Consider the following 22,541-nt stretch of genomic DNA (forward strand, 5'->3'; position numbering starts at 1 on the left):
GATAGAATGATTCAGAAGGAAGTAGAAATCATAGGGGTCTCCATATCCTGTGGGGATATGGAGAGACAGAGGAATCGAGGGTGTGGTCACCGAGACAGAGTTAGGGGCAAATAAGAGAAATGGGATGAACTCTGTTTTGTCACAGTTATTTTGAGGGGTATTTTTAAAGAAGCATCTAATAAGGTCCCTACCCTTTTTTTTTTCATTTTTCTTTTATTATTCATATGTGCATACAAGGCTTGGTTCATTTCTCCCCCCTGCCCCCACCCCCTCCCTTACCACCCACTCCGCCCCTTCCCTCTCCCCCCCTCAATACCCAGCAGAAACTATTTTGCCCTTATTTCTAATTTTGTTGTAGAGAGAGTATAAGCAATAATAGGAAGGAACAAGGGTTTTTGCTGGTTGAGATAAGGATAGCTATACAGGGCATTGACTCACATTGATTTCCTGTGCGTGGGTGTTACCTTCTAGGTTAATTCTTTTTGATCTAACCTTTTCTCTAGTACCTGATCCCCTTTTCCTATTGGCCTCAGTTGCTTTAAGGTATCTGCTTTAGTTTCTCTGCGTTAAGGGCAACAAATGCTAGCTAGTTTTTTAGGTGTCTTACCTATCCTCACCCCTCCCTTGTGTGCTCTCGCTTTTATCATGTGCTCATAGTCCAATCCCCTTGTTGTTTGCCCTTGATCTAATGTCCACATATGAGGGAGAACATACGATTTTTGGTTTTTTGAGGTCCCTACCCTTGAGAAGACATTGGCCTATTAGGAGCTGGCTTGACATGCAAAGGCCAATAGGCATGTGAAAAGATACTCAGCCTCACTCAGCACTAAGAAACTATTTTCTGTCAAATATTGGCAAAAATGAAAAGGCCTGATGCCAGCCAGCTTTGAAATGGAACCACTTGTATTCAACTGGTGGAAGTATAATAAAATAAATTGATGTGATATCTTGGAGATATTTTGACAGTGTCTCTTAAAAAATATTTTTGGTGAAACTGGGTTTTGAACTCAGAGCTTCACAGTTGGAAAGCAGGTGCTCTACCACTTGAGCCACTCCTCTAATGCATTTTGCTCTGTTAATTGGAGATAGAGTCTCACAAACTATTTGCCTGGACTGGCATCAAACCATAGTTCTTCAGTCTCCATCTTCCAAGTAGCTAGGATTACAGGCATGAGCTACTGGTGCCCGGCTAAAATGTAAAAGTTGTCATTGCCTTTAATTTAGTAGTTCTCCTTCTAGGAATTTATTCTGTAGAAACACTTATGCTAGGAAGTTCATTGGGATATCCTGAAATACCCACCAGGTAGTCTTTTATTATTCTCTGCTGAACATTCTGACTCACAAGCATATTGTAGACCACACTGTACACCTGGTTCATTTAAAAGGTTCCAAGTAATTCCATACATTGTGCCAGGAGCATAGTATCAGGAGTTCCTCTTCAGTGGCGTCCTCACAGCCAACCATTTAGCAGTCCATCTAGCCATCCATGAGCTATTCTCTAGGGCCCCCACAGAGATCACCTGAGGTATAAGACAATGAGTTCTCATTCAGTAAATACAGAAGCCATCCTAGCTTAAAAACTTCATTGCCCATAGGAACCAGTGTCCTTTGTAACACTCCAGACACATAGCTCCTAGAGTTTTCATGAAGGACACATATTTATGATTGATACATAGTTTCTCCTGGTCCAGATGCAATTTACCAATTGAAGGTCATTTTTACCATAGCAGTATTACCTAGTAACATAGTTACCGTAGCATTTGTTTCAGGGGAAACAGGGCTAGAACTAGCTAAGATCCACTTCTCCTGCAGAGGGAAAGGTTTGATTTCCTTTTATCCAAATAGCCTAAAGGCTATCAATAGGGGGAATGTCTAGTTGCTAGAATATAATTAAGGTACTAGACAGATGTTGTATGTATTAACATAGACTCTTCCTGTCATGCTGTTAAATGGGGGAGGGGAAGCAAGTCAAAATACAATGTGTAAGGGCTGGGGTCATGGCTCAAGGGGTAAAGTGCCTGCTTGGCAAGTATGAGGCCCCAAGTTCAAACCTCAGTACTGCCCCCTTCAAAAAACCCAAGACAACATGTATAGTATGATTCCTTTTTTTGTTTGTTTTCTTTTCAGTTATATAGGGTTTGAACTCAGGGCTTTACGTTTGCTAGGCAGGCAAACTGTACTGCTTGTGCCACACTTCCAGTCCAGTGATTCCACTTTGGTAAAAAGAAGTGTATTTCAATATACACATGAGAAAAAGTATGGGGTGTGAACATGCATAAACATGATACTTTTTTTAACAGTTATTTCTTGGTATTGAGATTAAAGGGACCTTTTGTTTCTCTGTGATGTTGAACTATTTTGGTGGGCATGTTTTTAACTTTTGTAATCAGAAATAGATAATTTTCAAATGGGCTTTGCAGTTGGGCAGACTTAGATTCAATTCTTATTTCTTCCACTTACCTGCAATTTCAGTTCTAGCAAATCACTTTAACCTATTTCCTCAGCCGTAGAATGAAAGTAGCAATCTTTATTTGCAAGGATTGTTAGAGATTTAGAGGCCATGTATGTAAAGCACTATTCACAGTGCCTGGCCTGACACAGTGGGAACCAGTGAATGGTCATTAGTAATATTTTCCTAAGTCCTTTGCAAGCTGCACCTTCTCTCTTTCTCTTCCCTATGTAGAGGCATTTCACACATTTCCGGCTTTAAAGGAACTGGAGCTTGCATTCAATGGCATCAAGACAGTCTATGTGAAATATGGAGATTTTAAGCCATTGCAAGTAAGTTGGAGAGGGAGTTTTTTTGTCCCCCTGCTCCCCTATAAAGAGATCATACCTTTTGGAAAGGGGCTCTCTAGGCCTTTATAGCCAGGCCTTTGTTTCATGGCTGGACTACAGGGAGGCTGGTGGTGATGGTTGTAATTGATGGTGGGGGTATGGTGGTAAATGGTACTGGTGGTGATGGGAATGGTGATGATAGTTATAGCAGTGGCATCAGGTAGATGATACCTCTGTCCATGGTGCATGTCCTGAAAAATAAATGCCAAGGGTCATTCATGTTAAAGGAAGTATGTAGAAAAATGAGTTTAAAAAGACTGTCATGGGAGAGAGAGTTTGTGAGAGAGATCTGGTTCCAGTGAGGGTTGGAGAGCCGTGGAGATTAAGAGCTAAATACAGCAGATTGAACCAGCTGAACTAGTGACATTATGGACGTATGCCAAAGACCCATCCTGGTCTGGGTGAACTGAATCAGTCCAGTGGGCTGGGTTAGGCCAAGAATGAGGATAAAATAAAATTGGGCTCCTGTGAGTTCTATAGCAGACTCTAGACACATGTACATCCACAACTGTTCTCCAAACCCCAGACTCAAAAATACAGATTTTGTTTGCATTTCTGATTTCTCCTAAATTAAATTCCCATAATCATACATTTTCCATTCATGTTCTCATAGTTCTAAGTTAATTACCTCTTCAACTTTTTCATGAAGACTTGAGGGCAACTTTTCACGAAGGAATAAAGCTCTTGTTGCTACCTGAAAGTCACTGCATGCATGGAGTAGAACACAACACAGATAGAGCCTGGAGTGGGGCTGGGCACCTGACCAGGCTCACTCACTGAGTAATGGACCCTTCCCCACATGCCAGCCTTAAAGTGTTACCCATTCACACCTTAGCAAAATGTCTGCATGTTGTGAGCCTTGGGGTAGCTCCATAGAGTTGGTAACTTAAACAATCTAATCTACAATCATCCAGGGTCAACTGTTCTTCATACAAGCCCCACTTAACTTGATCTTGCAGAGAGAGGGACCTTCCACCAGACTGACTGTTTCACAGTTGATGGCCTTTACATGCCAGAGTTTTAAGAAGCTTTAACGTCTTGGAATGGCCACCTTCCTAAGACAGATCATATTGTCCTCACATTCTTTGTAATGGTAACTGCTCCCTTCAGTTTTAAGTCACTTAGAAGATAACAGAAATTTAGTATGATTTGGGACAGGAGTGGTCCAGGAAACAGCTCTCAAAAATCCTATAAAATTGGGAGAAAGTAAATTTACAACAACTGAGTGCAGTTTGGTGCTATGTTAACAAGCAATTTTGTAGTAGATTTTAGCATAGATGGTGGGGAATGGATTCTAGAAACTAGAGATCCAGGAGCTATTACCCTTACCTCTAGACCTAGGAGCCTCTTAAAGACTTCCATTTATTTTTTCAGAGAATATTCATTGAGCTCTTGTGTGTTGTGCATTGTGCCAGGCATCTTGTCTTGTTCCCCCAACTATTCCAAACCTTAATTTCAAGTACCAGTGGCCATGGAGAGAGGACATTACCACAGACTGTGACCCCACAGCCAACTAGCTTGGGATCTAAAAGTTGAATCTGATTGATATTTTGTGTATCCTGCTTTCAGTTGGAAAACATCTGATGAAGATTATTTATCTAGCATAACCAGCCTTTCAAAAGTGAATAGTCCAAAGTTAGGATGCACAACATAAATAAGAAAAGCAAATCTCTGGACTAGTCATTTGTTTTCATGTCTTTATGATTTGCAAGGGCTCCCCATGAATAAAGATAAACCTCTCAAATATCCTGGATTTGCAGCTCACAGTAATGAATACCTTGATGTGTAATAAAACTTGATGTGACTCAGCAGCTATAGTAGCCAGGTTAGGAATCTTCTGTCCTTGATGGTCAGAAAGGCTGCTCCAGGGTAAACAGCACATATTTAGAATTGTTCACAAGTCAATTTAGAAAAACTTAACTTTGCTACGATTTGATTCTCTGCCTACAGATTTGAAAATTCTTCAGCTGGATTCCTGCCCTGGCAGTCAGAAGACCTTATTGTTAGTCTTGGTGATGCCAGTACTTTGCCATGCTTCCATGGCCAAAACATTTGCCCTCTCTAGAACTTAATTTTTCTCCTTTGTAAATTCTGGATCCACTCTGAAGTTCTGTGACCTGTGATTCTAAGACTTCATTTCATTGAGCTGCCCTTAATTCCATGGAAAGCACATTGGAATTCAGCATTAAGTCCCCCAAGCAACTAGAATAGGGGTCCACAAACTTTTTTCTGTAAAAGGCCAGAAAGTAAATCCTAGTCTTTGTTATGAGTAGTTATGTTATAGTATTATGTCATAACTGTCATAACTAATAGGATCTGCTGTTGTTGGAGAGCAGTGTAGACAGTATGCAGGCCAGTGAGCATGGATGTCTTTCAATAAACCTTTATGATGCAGACATTAAAATTTCACATCATTTCCACATGTAAAACATCCTTTTACTTTTATTTCTTAAATATGAAAGTCATTCTTAGTCACTAGTTATACAAATAGGCATCAGGCCAGATTTGGCTTTCCAGACCTTGGTTTTCTGACTCCTGAGCTCCAACACTGGTAAAATAGTGCAGTGTGGCTAGAATGAAGAGAGACACAGACCTTTACCTGTGTTTATCTGAACCGACTTGTCAGCCCTTCTCCTCTCTTTGCTCCAGCCAAGTGGGATTGCCCTCTTTTGAGAACCCTCAGTTTGCTGATGGTGGCATGGAATCAGCACAACTTTGGTGCTTGGTGACTTTTGTGGCCTGGTCAGTCTTATCAAGCCCTCTCCTATACCATAGGCTTCATTGATATCCAAACTACTTAGAGTTCTCAGAACAAGTGAGGCTGCATCCTGCTTCCTCCCTCCTGCCTCCTGCTCACTGCCACTTAATCACTTGAATGTCTTTTTGCCCTTAACAATTTGGTGAATACCTGCTAGTCTCTTAAAGACAGCTTGCTCTGTGAAACCTGCCCTTACCCCCAGTAGACCTGACCATTCTTCTTTGCACCCATGGGTGTGCGTCCAGACATCTGTCCCAGGGGCATTACGTGCGTGCGTGTGTGTGTGTGTGTGTGTGTGTGTGTGTGTGTGTGTGTGTACATAGCTACCTGAGGAGGCGGGAGCTCCCAGTATACAGGAACTGGTTCAAAGTAAGCTTTCAACATGGGAGTGATGAATGAAAGGATTATGATGATGATGATAGACATTAAGTAAGCAGTTAACTGTGTATCAGACTCCAGGCTAAAGGCTTTATCAACATAAGAGTCACTTATTTCTACTTTATAGATAAGGGAGCCCAGATTAAGTCCAAATCATACAGCCAGAATATAAACCCAGATCTTCAGATCCCATCAGTTCATTACCACAAGTGAGACCAAACGTAGTCTTTCTTGGGCAGTGAACTACAGTGTGTATATGTCTCACTGTCTATGTGACATTGATGAGGCTGACCAGAGACCTTGTTGCTGCCATAGCTGGATAGGATGCTGATCTCAACCTCATTCAGTAGGCTTCACTGTGTGTGCATGGCAGGGTGTGGGGAAGCATATAGAAGTAGGGATACAGGAAAGGATGCTGGCTTATATAGAGGAGCTAAAATGAGCGTCTAGAGAAGTTTAGGAAAGAGAGGACAGAGATTGGGCAGATGTTTGTCCCAAATGCCTTTGTCATTAAAGAGAGAAATTCAGCTTCTTGCCTGGCCCCTTGACCCCAGTCAACTATCTTAGGAATCTAGATGGCCAATCAGAAGCTAGTTGATGATAGGGTGACCATTTGGGGCCACTGTCATTATAAGCCAACTCACTTCAGCTGATTTTTATGTGCACCTACTTTGTGCCCACTCCTATGCTAGGCTACAAGGATATAGTGTTACAGTGGCATAGTCCTTGATCTCAAGGCCTGTGGTCTAGTCCTCCATTGCGTGCCACATATTTTACAAGGCATATTCATATACCAGTATCCTTTTTCCTCACATATGTGTCCATCTGTCTCAGGTACCTGGCATACTGATAAGTACCCTTGGGGCTGTTTAGATAAAGCACTTCAAGTCAGGAGAGGAAGCAATTCCATCTGGCTTGTGGATAAGGAAAGAGTTTTTAAGTGGGCAGCTTTGGGTTGACCTTTTGAGTCTCAGATTCTGATGCATGTAGGAAGGACATTCCTGTTTAATTGGAAAGCACAAGCAGGGAGTGATAGGTGGGATGAGGAGACCATTGAGCCAGCACCAAAGGAGACAAAGATGTGTAGTGGCAGGTAAGGCTTGAAGATAGATGGAACTGACTCCACTAGGCCTTGAGTGCCAGTTCAGGAAGGGTTTATCCTGTGGGTTATGGGGCTTTCCGAAAAGCTAAGGGGAAAATGTAGCCAGCCCACCCTCAAGTCTTGAGCATTGTTGTGACACACATTGATTCAATTCCCTCATCTTTTTGTCTTTGCACTGTAGTTCTTGGACCTTTCCTTCAATAGCCTGACTACAGAGGCCGTTTGTGATCTGGGGATTCTGCCACACCTACGTGTCCTGCTCCTCACTGGCAATGGGCTTACCTCCTTGCCACCCAGTTTGGCTGTTACAGAGCAGTAAGTTTACATTCTCAAGTCTGTCCTGTGTGTTCCCTCAGAGCCTTTGTTTGGATACCAGTAGCTAAAGAAATGGTTCAGAGTGACTTGAAAATACCATAAAGATAGGATGTAAGTGCTCAAAGCCAGGATAATGTCATGTACTAAAGCTCCCAGGAAAGGATTCAGATGGGTGCCCCCACCTTCCTGTGTGCTGTTAAAAAAGACCTAGGTGTTTGGCAACCTACTTTCCCTGCCTCTGATTGGTCATTTGTGAACTGTAAACATTGCTAGTGCCAGATGAGCCATCTTCTCCAGCTCAGTCTATTTTCTGGTCTCTAAATTAGCTCTGTACTTTCCCACTGTGCACCTTTTTTGAGACTATTTCTTCCGGCCAGAGTGTGCTGCACCTTCCTTTGAATAATAGCATATATGTATTGTTTATTATTTGCCAGATACAGTTATCAGCACGTTACATATGTTAGCTCATTTAGTTCTTACAGCAGTTCTATGAGGTAGGTATCCTATCATTATCATAATTTTTTAGATGAAGAAATTGAGGCAAAGACAAGTTAAATAACTTCCCCAAAGTTACAAAGTTAGTCAGTGGCACAGCCTGGATTTCAATCAAATTTGTCTAACTCTAGAGACCAAACTCATGATCATCATGTCTTCTCATTTAAATTCTGTCCACATTCCAAAGCCTAGTTCAGATTCTCTTGTGTCTCCACCAGAAGCCTTCTTTGACTGCTGTAGCTCAGGCCCCTTCCTTCTCTAAGCATCAGATGAGTTGACTGTTTGCCTGCTTAGTGTAGTGCTTAGCATATTCTGAGACTTATGCCTCATAAACATGTACTTATCTTTATACTAGGTGGGTAGATGGATGGTATATATAGTCTCTCCAAATAGGTCTTGAGCTCTTTGAAGGAAGGACTCTGTCATACTTATTTCTGGTCTGAAGTGCCTAGCTAAGGATTCATTGCTTTGCATACAGCAAGAAGTAAACAAATGTTGATCAGTTTAGAGATGGTAATGGTAAAAGTTCTGGTTATAATGTTCGCTGCCATGATGGAAATCATAGTGGTGACGGCAATTTGACAGTTGTTCAAAGAGGCTGGGATTGCAGTACTGATTGTTGTATTTGGGATTTCATTAGTTAGGATTCTTTTGTTTACAAGTGAAACAAGTCCAATTCAAACTGGCTTAAACAAAAAGGGAATTTATGAGCCAGGTGTTGTGGTGCACACCTATAATCCTAGCATTGGGGAAGCTGAAGCAGGAGGATAATAAGTTCAATGCCAGCCTGGGCTATATAGATAGTGAGACCTTATCTCATGTATCTGAAGAGTCCTGAAGTGAATCTGCTAGATTCACTTAGCTGAATACAGATACCCAGGATGTTGTCAGGGCTCTGTATGTATCTATTTCTTGATCATGTATGCAACTTCTGCCTCTTTGTCACTTGATCTCTGCCCTCAAACACATATACACATCTTTGTTTTCCTTTGTATTGGCTTCATTCTTAGGCAGGCTTTCTTCATGGAAAGGTACATATCAGATTCACAAAACCACTTGAGGTATTGCAGATAGATGGAATTCAGTCTTAATGGAGAAAGACTATAATTGGTATTTTATTATGGAAAATTTCAAATATATAAAAAAGTAGTGTTATGGTTTAAATATGAAGTATCCTCCCCAAAAGACTCACATGTTGAAGGCCAAGTCCCTAGCTGGTGGCACTGTTTTTGGAGGTGCTGAAAACTTTAAGAGGTGAGGTCTAGCTGGAGGAAATAGGTCACTAGGGTGGGTCCTTGGGGATATTTTGTGCCTGCCCCCTTCCTATCTCACTCTCTTTGTTTCCTATCCACTGTGAGGTGAGTAACATCTGCCTCATGCTTCTGTTGCCTTGGGCCCAGAATCAGTAGAACCAAGGACTATGATTGAAACCATGAGCCAAAATAAGTAATTTCTTCCTTTATGTTGTTTTTCTCAGATATTTGTCACAGTGATGGAAAAAGTGACTAACACATGTAGAGTTAATAGTGAAATGAACTTCACTGTACCTATCCAGTGATTATTACCTGACAATTATGAAGGCATGGAGAATCTTGTTTTGTCTAACACACCCCACTCTGGATTATTCTTCAGAAAAATCTCAGGTATATACAGCCATAAATGAATCCAGTCATAATTCAGCAGACTCATATAATTTCATCTGTAAATATTCCAGTATGTGCCTCTACAGTATCACCAATGGCAAATAAAGGGAATTGGCTACATAGGTATTAGAAGGGCCAGAAGAACAAATGAAGAATGGGGCATGAAAGAACAAAGGGAAGAAGGACTGATACCCAGAGATCAGAAGCTGCTAACACTGCTGGACCAGAACCTTGAGTCTGTACCTGCTGCTGTACTTTTAGAGAGGTTACCACTGTAATCACAGATCTCCTGGAGATATGCTGCCTCAGCCTCCACCAGCCTAGTCAGTATTGCCATTGTTGCTGCCCAAAATGCTATCAGAAGCCAGGCAGGAGAGTTGCTTCACCTCCTGCTTTGCCTTCTAGTCTAACCAGTCCCTTCTGTTGGCAGTACCTCACTGGAAACCAGTTGGAAAGTCAGTGTGGGAAGTGTAGTTAAGGAGGTGTCTCCAGCTGCCCGCCATACACAGCACAGCACAGAGGGAAGGAGTAAAGGCTGAGAGCATATGGCCAGATAACTGGCACATCCATCACTTGGAACCCCAACATCTACTCTCCCTCTTTCTGTTTAACTTCTATACAATAGTGGCAACCACAGCATGTTTTCCCTAACTTGAAGGAACTTTCCCTCTTATATTATAGACTCTCGTCCTCTAAAAATGACTGAGACATAGTTCCAACACTTAACTGTATTCATCTCTGGATTATTTAATTTTGTCTTTCAAAGAAATTTATGTGCTAGACATGGTGGTACACATCTGTAATCCCAGCACTCAGGAGGCTGAGGCAGGGAGATTGCAAGTTCAAGGATAGCCTGGGCTACATAGTGAGTCCCTATCTCAAAAAAAAAAAAAAAAAAACTCCAAACTTCATGGATATTTTATGACCTAAAAACTGCATTGTAAAGTCAGTCACTACTAGCAATTTATGTGTGCAATATACAAACATATGCATACATACACATAAAATAAATAAGGAAGAAAACTATATTCATAGTTGCTACCATCATTTTAATTGGGAGGTCATAGTGGGTATTTATAAATCCTTTTATTTAAAATTAAAGTCCCATTTAAAGTTAAATTTAAAGTTCCATTACCCTCATCTAGCACCTCAGCTGGCTGGGGCTCTTTTCTTTCTTTTATTCTTATCTTTGGGGGAGTGGTTTCTTATCTGGTTTGATATTCTAAACCTTTACTTCTAAAGAATATACATCCTTAAAGGTTCTGCTTTCATTAGGTTGCTGTGGTTTTCTAGTAACTTTTGGTAAAGGACATGGACTTTCTAAGAGGAGTACCAGACAATTCCATGAATTCCAAAGATATTCTTTTGGTCCTCAAGGCATACCAATCATTCTATTTACTTTTCCAGCGTCAATTTCAGTCACTCAACAAATAGAGTAAGCCCCTTTTTGCCTGCCCATTGGCTCAGTAAAATGAGAAACCCAAGTGGGCCAGTAGCAATCCCAATTTCCAGTTCAGTGGAATTATTCTTATGACCCTTTGGAGCTCCTCCCTTGGGAACTAAGTTCTCTAAATCAGAAGTGGCTACAACTGCAGAAATAAAAAGTACAAATTCTGCAAGTGCATTTTTAGATATAATTGTAAGAGATCCCCTTCCACTTCTATTCACTAATTCCTCTGCTCTTATGTTACAGTTATGAGAAAAACAGCATCAGTATTGATTGCAGGTTTATGTGATGCCCCATGCTGTAAGTCAGGGCCCCAACTTCCCCAACTATACATAACCTAGTACAGTAAATAAGTTGTCAAAGACTGTTTTACCAGAAGATTCCAGGAAGGTGGTGGAGTAAGAAGTAACAAGAACCTGTCTCATCACCTAGACAACAAATATATTGGCAGAACCATAATGAAACAATTTTGGAGCTCTAGATTGTACTGAAGGCTTACATCTTCTCAGGGAAGGCTTGAACAGAAAACTACACATAATTTCATACAGTTGCAGATCTTAGCCAAGTAGTAGCTACCCATCCTCCAGCCCCCAGTCTCATAGTATGTTGTCATGCATGTATTCTTAGAGAAATTCCTGTGTAGCTTGCAGGAGCTAGAGTGTGCAGAAAGGTCCCTGTACTCCAAATGTTGGGGATCTGTGCTCTGATCACTGAGTGCTACTTCTAATGATGAGGTACAGACATAGAGGTGGACAGCCATTGTTAGACACACACACACACACACACACACACACACACACACACAGTTGTAAACCCCTCCCTCTTTAACTAAAGGCACTACCAGAAAATTTAAAGGACTGATACTTTTCCTTTATCCCCACTCACTTGTCTTTTTTTCCCTTTTGGGAGCCAGACAAAGTCTAGGACATTCAAACAACTGCATATATGGAAGAAATTAGAAAGTCACTATAAATACCAGGGAAAGGCACAGGGTCAGAACAGAACTGAGAAGACCTTAATTTTATACCTCAGAATGATCCTTGGTATGTAGACAGCCTACAACAATCAAAATGAAAATAATAATAAAATAAAAACCAGGAAATCTTGGCAAGAGGGAAGAATCTAACTTCCAGAGTTCCACATTAATAAATCCCAACATCCACTTTTCACTTGAAACTTCTGAAGCAAACATTAAGTAGGCTCTTTAAAGGAAAAACAAAAGCAACAGAAACTGACCCGAGGTCAGAAGAAAGACCTACTAGATAAAGATTTTAAAGCAGCCATCTTAAAGATGCCCAAAGAGCTAAAAGAAGACATGAAGTCAAGAAAAATGATAATACAAACAATATGTAAATAATAGTAATGAGATAGCAAACCTAAAAAGAAACCAAAGAAAAATTCTAAAGCTGAAAATTATAATAACTGAAATGAAAAATTCACTGGAGAGATTCAAAGGCAGATTGGAGCTGGCAGAAGAAAGAATAAGTGAACTTAAAAATAGGGCAAATTAAACTCAAGTCTGAAGAACAAAAGGAAAAAAAAAGATTGTGTTGAACAGAGTGTAAGGGCCCTGTGAGACCTATCAAGGAAATCAACCTATGTATTATGGGAGTTCCAGAAGAAGAGAGACAGAAAAAAGCAGATTATTTGAAGAAATAACAGCCCAAAACATACCAGGTTTATATGACCATAAGTATCCACAAAGTTCAATAAACTCTAAATGGAATGAACTCAAAGGTAACCACAAGGAAACATATTATAACCAAACTGTCAAAAGGCAGAGAGAAAAACTTGAAATTAGTGCAAGAGAAGTGATTTATCATATCCAGGGATCCTTAATAAGCAGATTTCTCATCAGAAACTTTGAAGACCAGAAGGCAGTGGGCTGGATATATTCAAAGTGCTACAAAGGAAAAACTGTCAACCAAAATTCCTGTATCCTGCAAAACTGTCCTTCAGTAGTGAGGGAGAAATTAAAACATTTCAAGATAAACAAAAGCTAACAGAGTTCATTACACTAAACCTGTTCTATAGGGAATGCTAAAGGAGGCCCTACAGATTGAAAAGAAAGGACACTAGGTAGTTACTCAAAGCTATAAGATGAAATAAAACTACTCAGGAGGTTAGAGATAGGAGGATTGCAGTTTGAGGCCAGCCCAGGCAAAAAGTTAGCAAGACCCTACCTCAAAAAAAAAAGGCAGGCATGGTAGTACATCTCTATAATCCCAGATACTTGAAAGGTAGAAGATCATGGTTTGAGGCCAGCCCAAGAAAAAGCAAGAGACACTATCAGAAAAACAGATAAAGCAAAAAGGGCAGGGGATGTAGCTTAAGTAGTAGAGTGCATGCATAGCAAGTGTGAGACCCTAGTATGACAAAAAAAATAAATACATAAAATCTCAGCAAAGGTAAACACAATACATGGCAATGTAACAAGCTAGTATTACTGTAACAACAGTTTGTGATTCCAGTGATAGAATATTGTGGGCAGAAAAAGAAAATCTGTTTCCGAATACATGTATAATCCAAGAAGGAAAAAAAGTCACTGCTGCTTTTTTGAAGGAAGGTATCTGTTGCAGTCCACCTGGTACTGTTTGACTGCTTTAGCTCCACAAATGTTGCCATGTTAGGGTCTCAGCCATTAGGGTCTCTGCGATTGGCAGGTTGGGTTCTCAGCAGGGTGATAACCAGATTTGGTGAGGGGAAGTTCATTATCTTCATCCTGCTGCCATTTTGCAATCACCAGAATATCCAGGGGGAAAAAAGACCCAACTGACACTCACAGAATGGGTCACCTTTTTCACCTGATCACTGAGTCTCTTCTACAATAGATCCATTCACATGGGATACAGACAACCTTAATACTCTCTATCCATTCTGAGTCACTTCATATAATTTTTCTCCACATCTCTCTGATAGCATTTTTTCATTCTTTTTTGACCATTCAGCCAAACCATTAAGACACTGATCCTGAATCAGCATAGATCTGTCTTTCTAGCTACCTATCCAATCAAGCAAATAGATAATCAGATATATTTCTCTACGTTTTGCCTACCAGGAAGATTTCACTTCCTCAGTCTTTTCAGGATGCTCCTGGATGGGGCTATAATACTGTAATAGTTCATTTTTCATTGATGTCAGCATGTCATACAAAATCATTTGTGAACCCTGGTCATAGGAATTTAGTTGTGGGTTGATGGAGAAGTAGCAGTGTGGCAGGAGTAGTCACCATGGGAATCTGAACCATATAGTCCTGCAACTTTCTCAGACTTGCTAGAGACTGAGCTCAAATATTGCTTTCAGCAGGTACAGAAAATGAAATATTGCATGGTCTCACTCATACATGGAATCCAAAAGAGTTGGTCTCCTAGGAATTGACAGTAGAATAGAATAGTGACTGAGGAGAGTAAGGGTATGGGAGTGATGGAGAAAGGTAGATCTAGGAGTACTAAGTTACTCAGGTTGATAGGAGAATGAAGCTCTGGTGTTCTATTGCACATTATGGTATCTGTAGGTACCAATTATGTGTTGTATGTTTTAAAAGCTAGAGGAAAATATTTTGATTGTTTTTACCACAAAAAATGTTTGGAGAGATAGATATGCTTACATATCTAAACATTATACAGTGTATACATGTATCAAAACATAGCCAATAAATATGTACAATTTTATGTGTCCATTGACAAAAGTGTAAAAACATATTGCTTTCACTTGATGAGGGAGTTCTGTTTGTGCATTCAGTCTTGTGGTCATTAGTGTCTTTTGTTTAGGTATTAAGTCTCTACCAACATTCAGTAGTGAGCCAGAAACTGTTTTTTTTTCTCAAAAAGAAACTAATTATTAGAATAGGATATAACTTTGCTCAAAATTACTTCTACTGTCACTACCTACAAAAGGTTCTGTTCACAGAGTGATCTTGATAATTATCATCCAAACCAGGACATATTTGAGATGGAAAAAGAAACATAATTAATTGGGAATAACAAATGAAAATTCACACTGCCCTTGAAAAACAGGCTGAATGGCAACTTTGTTGGTATAGTACTGTATTTGCTATAGACTTATAAATGTCAGGCAGACCTGCTGAGTGACAATCCCAGTAAAGGAGCAACTTGCATTGTACTCTGGACCTGCTGAGGAACCTTGTCTTTGTCTGGGCCCCACTGAAAACTGGTAGCTGTAAGGAATACTTAATAATTGGGTAAAAACAGCACAAATGTTTTATTTGTAGCTTCTGAGAATCCAAAAAAGCTAGTAAAACTTTGTGCTTTTTTCTTAGTAATGGATGTTACAAGGTACAGGATTGTCGTTCACATTGAACATATTTCCCAACATGTTCCAGACACTTGGACACCACAAAAATTAAGCAAGATGGCAGTCCCCTGAATTTGTGTGGAATTTACCTCCATCCTATGACATACATGTGTCTGGGGTATGTATGTGAGTGACTTTTTCTGATCACCAGGTCCAATTAGCATGATTTGATTTAGGACATAAAGATCCCTTTGTAATAAATAATGACAGGGCTTGAGAATAGATGCAACTCTGGGGAAACAGAACAAAGGTTTGCTATTGTCCTAGTCAGGTGTAAGCAGACTGTTTCTGGTTGTTTTGGTTGGTTCTTTAAATTGATAAGGAGCAAGAAACACTAAGCAGATCCCTAGGTGTAGCCGTAGTGCCAGGAGCTATGTTGATTGGCCACATTTGGAACAGCAGCTGAAATTGGAGTCACCTTGTGAGTAAGTTTATAGTAATCTGCAGTCATTATTTAAGACATGTCTTCTGTACAAGCCAAATAACAAGGGAGTTAAAGCAGGAATGTCACAGGAGTCATCCTTCTCCTTCTTTCTAGTCTTTTTGTGCTGGATGGCAGTCACCTCAGCAGTCACCTCAGGGATGTAGTAGAAAAGTTCCTGGAGTTTCAGTTTGACAATTCTTACAGCAATGACCAAATTGATCAGTAAACAGATGTGGGTATTTTGTCAGTTGCTTATTCTCTCTGCTTCAATTGTATGTTCAAGAGCTGGAGAGAAAACCACAAGTAGGTTTATGTTATGACTTCACTGTTGCATTCAGCTCAACAGACTCAGGCTGTATTTAATTTTTTTTTTGGCATTACCAGGACTTGAACTCAGGCTTCATGTTGCTAGGCAGGCACTCTACTACTTGAACCACTCCACCAGAGCTCAGGCTCAGGCTAAATTTCTGTTCTTCCATTTGGTCCCCTTGTTGATCCCCAACTTTGAGTGACAGACCATCATGCCTCTTTTTTCCCTAGAGATTGTGGGTATTGTCTAGTAGTTTTTACAAGGCCTAGTTTTGCACTTTCTGCAGTGTTAGAAATGTTGTATGTGACCATTGTACAATTTGGTAGCTACTAGCCATATTGAGCACTTGAAATATAGCTAGTGCGAGGGAAGACCTGAATCTTCAATTTTTTAAAGTTTAATTGGTTCTAATTTAAATGTAAATAGGGAACTGAATAAGGCCCTGACTTTCCTTTGCTAGGGAAGCCCTGGAGTTTGAACTCAGACCTTCAGGCTTTCTAGGCAATACTCTACCACTTGAGCCACACCTCTAGCCTACTGACTCCATTTTGGGAAACTCAAAATCACTTTTTTCTCACCAAATTAAGAGGTTCTGGGCTATCTTCAAATCTCTCTTAGTTCCAATTTCCCCTTAATTCAGTTATAGAAATTGAAAGTATTTGAAGGTCATCTCCAGGCTCTACAGGGGCTGCACTGTCCCTAATGCACACTTTCTCTTAGTGTTTAATCCTTCTGTGTCCTAACCTCGAGCATGGGCTTCGATCAGGCTTCCATTCTGTGCACTTTGGAACCCAGTTTTTGGTGCGTAAACTAGCATGGTTGTCAGAACCTTTGCTTAACTTGTCAGCCTTTCTGCCATTCTGAGTCTGTAGATAACCCTAGGGGGAAAGCAGACCCAAATGTTACATGAATTCCTTTGGATTTCCTCCTTTCAAATTTTGGCCCCATAAAAATTCACAGCTTATTATTTCTCAGGTACCTTAGAGCAGATTGGTTTTTGTTTGTTTGTTTGTTTTGCAGTCTTGGGAAAACAACCCAGAGCCTTACACATGCCAGGCAAGCACTCTGCTGCTGAGCTACATCTCCAGCTCAAAGCAGATTGATTTAAAAATGTATATTTTGCCCCACCTTTCTTATTTATGCTCAAGAAGGAGTGGACCTATATTAGTTAGTATGCTATATCATAAACCTTTCCATTTATTTTGGCCAGGTGCCTAGGGCACTCAGTATGCAATCTGGTTCTTTTTTTTTTTTATTGTTGTGCTGGGTAGGGATATACTGTGGCATTTACAAAAGTTCTTACTATATATCAAATATATTGTACTTGAATTCAGCCCCTCCACAATTCTCCTTCATCCTTCCCTTCCCCTGGAGTCAGTTTAAACCAAATTCCTGACTGGTTATTTTCTGGACCATTCTGATGTTACAGATTTGGGCTATGGTTTTACAAGACCAGTTTTCCCTTGTCAACTCCCCTTCTCTGTTTGCTCTCAGATAGTTTTCCTAACTGTGGGATGAGGGGACTGGGTTTGGTTCTGGGTCGTGCCATGCTCAGGGTGAGTCCCTTTGGGATTGTAGGTTTACAGAGGGTCTCATGCCTTCACTGTGCCCTGGCCTTTGATCCCCTAGGCTGTTAAACCACAGTTCACTTTCAGATGGGGTAGGAGGGAAAGGTGAGAGAGACGTCCATCCTCTTGAGGCTAAACTGGCTTCCTACTCTCAGTTTCTCTCTGAAATTCGTATTTGGCATATTGCTTCCTTACTTTTTTCATATCTCTTGCACATATTAAACTATGGATCTTTTTTCTTTCTATATTCTGATAATCATTCTAATTGCTTTCAGTGGAAACCCTTGTTACATAAAGTAAAGCAAGTCTCCATCACCCTGTGTTTCCTGTTTGTGTCTACTTTTCATCACTGTGACAAAATACCTGAGAGAAACTATTTAAAAGGTGGAAAGGTTTATTTTGTCTCACAGTTTCAAAGGTTTTTGCTCATGGTCACTTGGCTCCATAGTTTTTGGGCTGTGACAAGACAGAACATCATGGTAGGGAGCAAGTAGTGGGACAAAGCTGCTCATCTCATGCTGGCCAGAAACCAGAGCGTGTGAGCAAAGGGAGAATAATAAGATATATTCTTCCTACCACCAGGTCCTATTGCCATCAGCTGACAACCAAGCCGTAGCACATGGCCTTGTGTGGCAGGTGGCGGAGGCCAGGCATTTCAGATCCAAACCATAACACATTGCCTTATCTATAAGAGGGACAGAGTAAATGTGCTCCTGTCTAAATCAGACTTACCATTCGAGATCATTGTGCTGTGAAAGCTGCAGGACTCCAGACAAGTGTTACTGGCATTACTGTCTTCTTAGCCATCTGTCTTCTCAACATGTTCAGTGCATTGCTCTTCTACAAGCTTCTTAGACATTAGTGTTCCTCAGTTGTCTACCTGCACCCATTTTTAAAATACTTGTTCTTGATGGTCCTGTCCCTTCCCAAGTATTTGGGTTATTTGGCTACCTCACTTCTGTCTTCTGAGCTCTAGGCCTATATTGCCTACTTATACCAAACTTGTCACACACATCCTTATGTCAGAATCTTTTCTGACTTCCCCCCAACCTTGGTGGTTGGCACCCCTCTCCATCTGCTGTGTAATTGTCCAAGCTGGAAACCTGGGATCCACTTGAACTCTGCTCTCTCTCATTCTGCACATGCGTTCAACTGCCAGATGCTGTGAACTGTACTTCCTAAATGTTTCTTGGGCCTGCTCATTTCTGTTATCCTCCTGCTTGGTCTCAGTCTCCAGTTTCTTGCTTTCTGACCCAGTTCCTTACCATCAGCCAGACTGATCTTTCAAAAATGCACATGCGACTTTATCACTGCCCTTTAAAGGCCTTCAGCTGATTCCTAATGTCCTAAAGATAAACTCCATTGATATCGCACCCAAGGCTTTTCATGACCCAACTGCCTACTTCTTCACCTTCATTTCTCTTCACGTTTTCCATATCATGACACGTTGAGATGAGTGTTTGGAACTCTTTCCATCTCCATTTGCCGGTTTTAAATTATACTATTATTTATCTCGGTCCAGGTGAGTTAGGGGAATTCATATTTGACCTACTTCTTCTTTAGTTTGCTCTTCTATTTGTTTTGAGCTGAATTCTGTTACTCTGGCTCTCTGATTAGGCCTCTTCCTTTTCTGCCTTGAACCACCCATGTCAACTTTCTCAGGCATTGTTACCTCCTCTAATCACAGTATTCCTAATAATGTCACTAAAAGAGTACTAGCCTTTTAGCAGCCACAACATGAGTGTTCTTTTATACAAGTGGTCTGTTAAGCCAGGTCTTCCTCATCCCAGATGTGTGTAGTGGGTTTTCTGTATCTTAGCCCAGAAGCCAGTTTCACATTTCTACGGATGTAAGTTTCATCTTGTTTGCACTTAGTTCAGTCTATTGAGCAACATTTTTGGTCCAATCTAAAGTCTTACAAGGTAACATAAAAGAAATCCCTGTTAACTATACAGATGGGGACTCTGGGCCCAAAGATGCTAAATACCAGCTAGAAGTCACACAACAAGCAAAACAACGGCAGCACCAGAGCCTCAGCTCAGAGCTCTTAAACCCCGTTCCTAGGCTTCTTCTAATGCGTGACTGAATCCAATCACCGGGTGTACACTTAGCTTTTAAAACACATTAAGGTAAATCTGTCAGCTTTCAAATGGTACTAATATCATTTTCCCAGAGAAAGCATGTTAAAAATGGCACCACTCTGAACAGCTGGAAATCTCTACTTCTCCACCTCTGGCAGAGCCGCCACTTTAGAGAGCTTGTCTGGTGAGACCATGTGGGAAGGGGTCTGCGGGAGAGCTTCTGCAGCTGCCACTGACATCTCATCCTACGACTGCTCCTCTTTTAAGACATGTATTTTACAGACAAAAATGAGTGTTTCCAATGTTATTATTAGGGTGGAACTTTAAAAAAAAAAGGCAGTATAATTTGTCATAGACAAGACAGAGCCAGCTTTCTCCATGATGGCACTTAAGAGGAAGTTTTTTGAAGGCTTATCTCATAGCTGTTTCATTTGTCTTTGGAGTAAAATAAATATTGGACAACCAATTATAAATCAACAGAGCAAGAACCATTCTGTTCTTGCTCTCAAGTAGAAACTAAAAATTCAATGTGTGAAAGTTAGTTCTTCCAGAAACAGGAAAAGAGACCCTTTGACCTTGAAATATCATGAACTCAAGGCCTCCTGCCTTCTCTGTTAAGTGTCTCTGGTCTTTGGACTTCAAACCTGTTCCCCACACTGCTGCCAGTGCCCCTCTTGAAATGGTATCTGTCCTGTCCCTTCTTCAGTCAGCATTGTCATCATCCTCAGAAGTCTGTCAGGTTTAGAGTAAGCAAAAAAGGAGGGAATTCATTATAAGGACACGGAGGATTCTCATGGCCATGCCTTAAAGACAGATGGGTCCTATGTTAATGAATATAGGTCCTAAGCAGAGTGGAGCAGCTCGGATATTCTGTCTCTCAACTTTCCATCTGCTCCTCTCTGACTCACCACGCATTTCCTCACAACTGGGCTGTATGTGTCTCTCTGGGAGGAAACATGGCTGTCCAGAGCTTCTAATTCTGTGACAGATCCATCCACAAAGGGATGGTTTCTCTCCCTGTTCTTTTCCTCTTTCAAAGTGGTTAAGAGTATGCCAGAGTCCCTCTCATTCTTTATGGTTTAGCTTTAGCATTACCTCTCCTGAGCCCTTCCCACCTACTTCTGTTAACAGCGTTGTCCCATTGTGTGCGTTGTGTTGGGCCTTCTCCACAAAACTGCACACATGTTGAAGAGGGGGTGTATTGTTTTTCTTTTTGTATTCTCAGTATCTGGCTACTAAGTTTGTGTGGTAGAGACTTGTGACTGGATGAATGAACGAATGACTATATACTTCTCTTGAATCCACCTGTGAGATATTCCTGACTTAAGGTTATGTTCCAGTGCTAGCTTTTGAACTCTGCCTATCTCTGATCAGGAACAGCTTCCCCTTTCCTCTCCCCACCCTTTAATCCATATGGGATTTGAAGATGTGAATGGACAAGGTGGAAATGGCCTGAGTTTTGGAGTCAGAAAGAACTAGGACTAGTTTGAGTTTACCACTTTCTAGCTATGAGATGTTTAGCAAGTTGCTCTGAATTAAGTTCCCTGATTTGAAAAGCAGGTAAATAATACTTATCCTCCCCCACTGAGACTCTGAAATAACACATACAGGACACCTAACACAATGCCAGGAATGCAGTAGGATCTGAATAAATATTTGTTTCCCTTCATCTGGTGTGTGTGTTTGTTGCTTATGTACGTGAGTGTGTGTTTATGCCTGTATGTCCATAGGTATTTCTGTTTTGGCATGTGGGTGGGATGAAATATGGAGGGAGGAATGTGCTTATGATCTGAGTCAACTGCCTTTATTTATTTGAGTCACCTAAGCCTCAACCACTGGGGAACACAACACATTAATAGTAGTTCTTAAGATGTCACCACTTCCTTCCCACCTGTGGAATTTAGGACCTCATCTATTAAATCTCATTCTCAGGTGTTTCTGGGACTCCTCAGAGAGATATTGGTGGCAAATCTGTGGTCCTGGCCAAGGGGATGGTGCTCCCATGGTTACCAGTTCTGGGGTGACACAGCATACCCAGGAGTCTGCCATGAGCCAAAGTTATGCAGTGTTCTACCTGCTGAATGCTCCCCCTAAATTGCCATGCCTCATTCACCTTGGTCTGGTCCAGGCCAGTGCTCCCCAACCTGCTGCAGCTAGTGCCCCCCACTTTGTTCCAGCCCACCTCCATGACATGTAGACTTTCTTCATAGAGAAGCCTGTATGTGTGAGCCAGGTTTTCTATCCATCTTTATAGGGACCTCTCTTGTGTACTAGCGAAGTTCCCAGGCTTGTTAGTCCTCCAAGTCAATTCCTTATCTTCCATTTTACCTGGGAGTGGTGGAGCTTTTACCCTGCACTTGCTCAGTACCCAAGATCTCTGCACTCACAGGGAGGCATCCGTAACATCGTTGACAAGCAAGAAATACATCCTGAGGTTCCCAGCACTGGAGACACTGATGCTGGATGACAACAAACTCTCCAACCCCAACTGCTTTGCCAGCCTGGCCGGGCTCAGGAGGTAAAGCCACAAGCCTTCCTCTGCAGGGCCCTTCCCTACACCCAGCCGTACACACACTGAGAGGGCTACTCCACAAACCAAAAGGCCTGGGGTTAGGTCCCTGCTCCACCAGTTATCTCTGCTGTGTGGCCTTGGGTAAGTCATTTCTCCCCTTTGAGCTTTAATTCATTATACAATTGGGGCACCAATAAAGATTTCTGATCACGTGACTAGAGGTGGCAACGAGAAAGGAGGGTAGAAGGAGATATCCAAGATAGCATGCTGACCCTGAGAGAGGAGACAAACTAAAAAAAAAAAAAAAATGAAAAAGAGAAGTTTAACTGCTAAGTTCTACTTATGTGGTTGAAGTG

At 41.1% G+C, this 22,541-nt stretch overlaps 1 protein-coding gene across 10 annotated transcripts in view; it reads left to right on the forward strand.

Moving 5' to 3' along the window:
• Xrra1 (X-ray radiation resistance associated 1) overlaps window positions 1–22,541 on the forward strand; it is a 64,145-nt gene that overhangs the window by 15,206 nt on the left and 26,398 nt on the right. For 5 of the 10 annotated variants that reach the window (XM_074082928.1, XM_074082903.1, XM_074082897.1 and 2 more), the window contains 3 exons: window positions 2,684–2,781; window positions 7,258–7,391; window positions 22,063–22,191. The exons of 3 other annotated variants lie outside the window; for them this stretch is intronic. In XM_074082928.1, coding sequence (XP_073939029.1) covers window positions 2,684–2,781; window positions 7,258–7,391; window positions 22,063–22,191 — 361 coding nt within the window. The remainder of the gene's footprint in view (window positions 1–2,683; window positions 2,782–7,257; window positions 7,392–22,062; window positions 22,192–22,541) is intronic. 2 more of the 10 variants (XM_074082883.1, XM_074082890.1) reach the window with 1 other exon arrangement.

This window comes from Castor canadensis, chromosome 1 (genome assembly GCF_047511655.1).
Source record: "Castor canadensis chromosome 1, mCasCan1.hap1v2, whole genome shotgun sequence".
In the NCBI taxonomy this organism is placed as follows: Eukaryota; Metazoa; Chordata; class Mammalia; order Rodentia; family Castoridae; genus Castor; species Castor canadensis.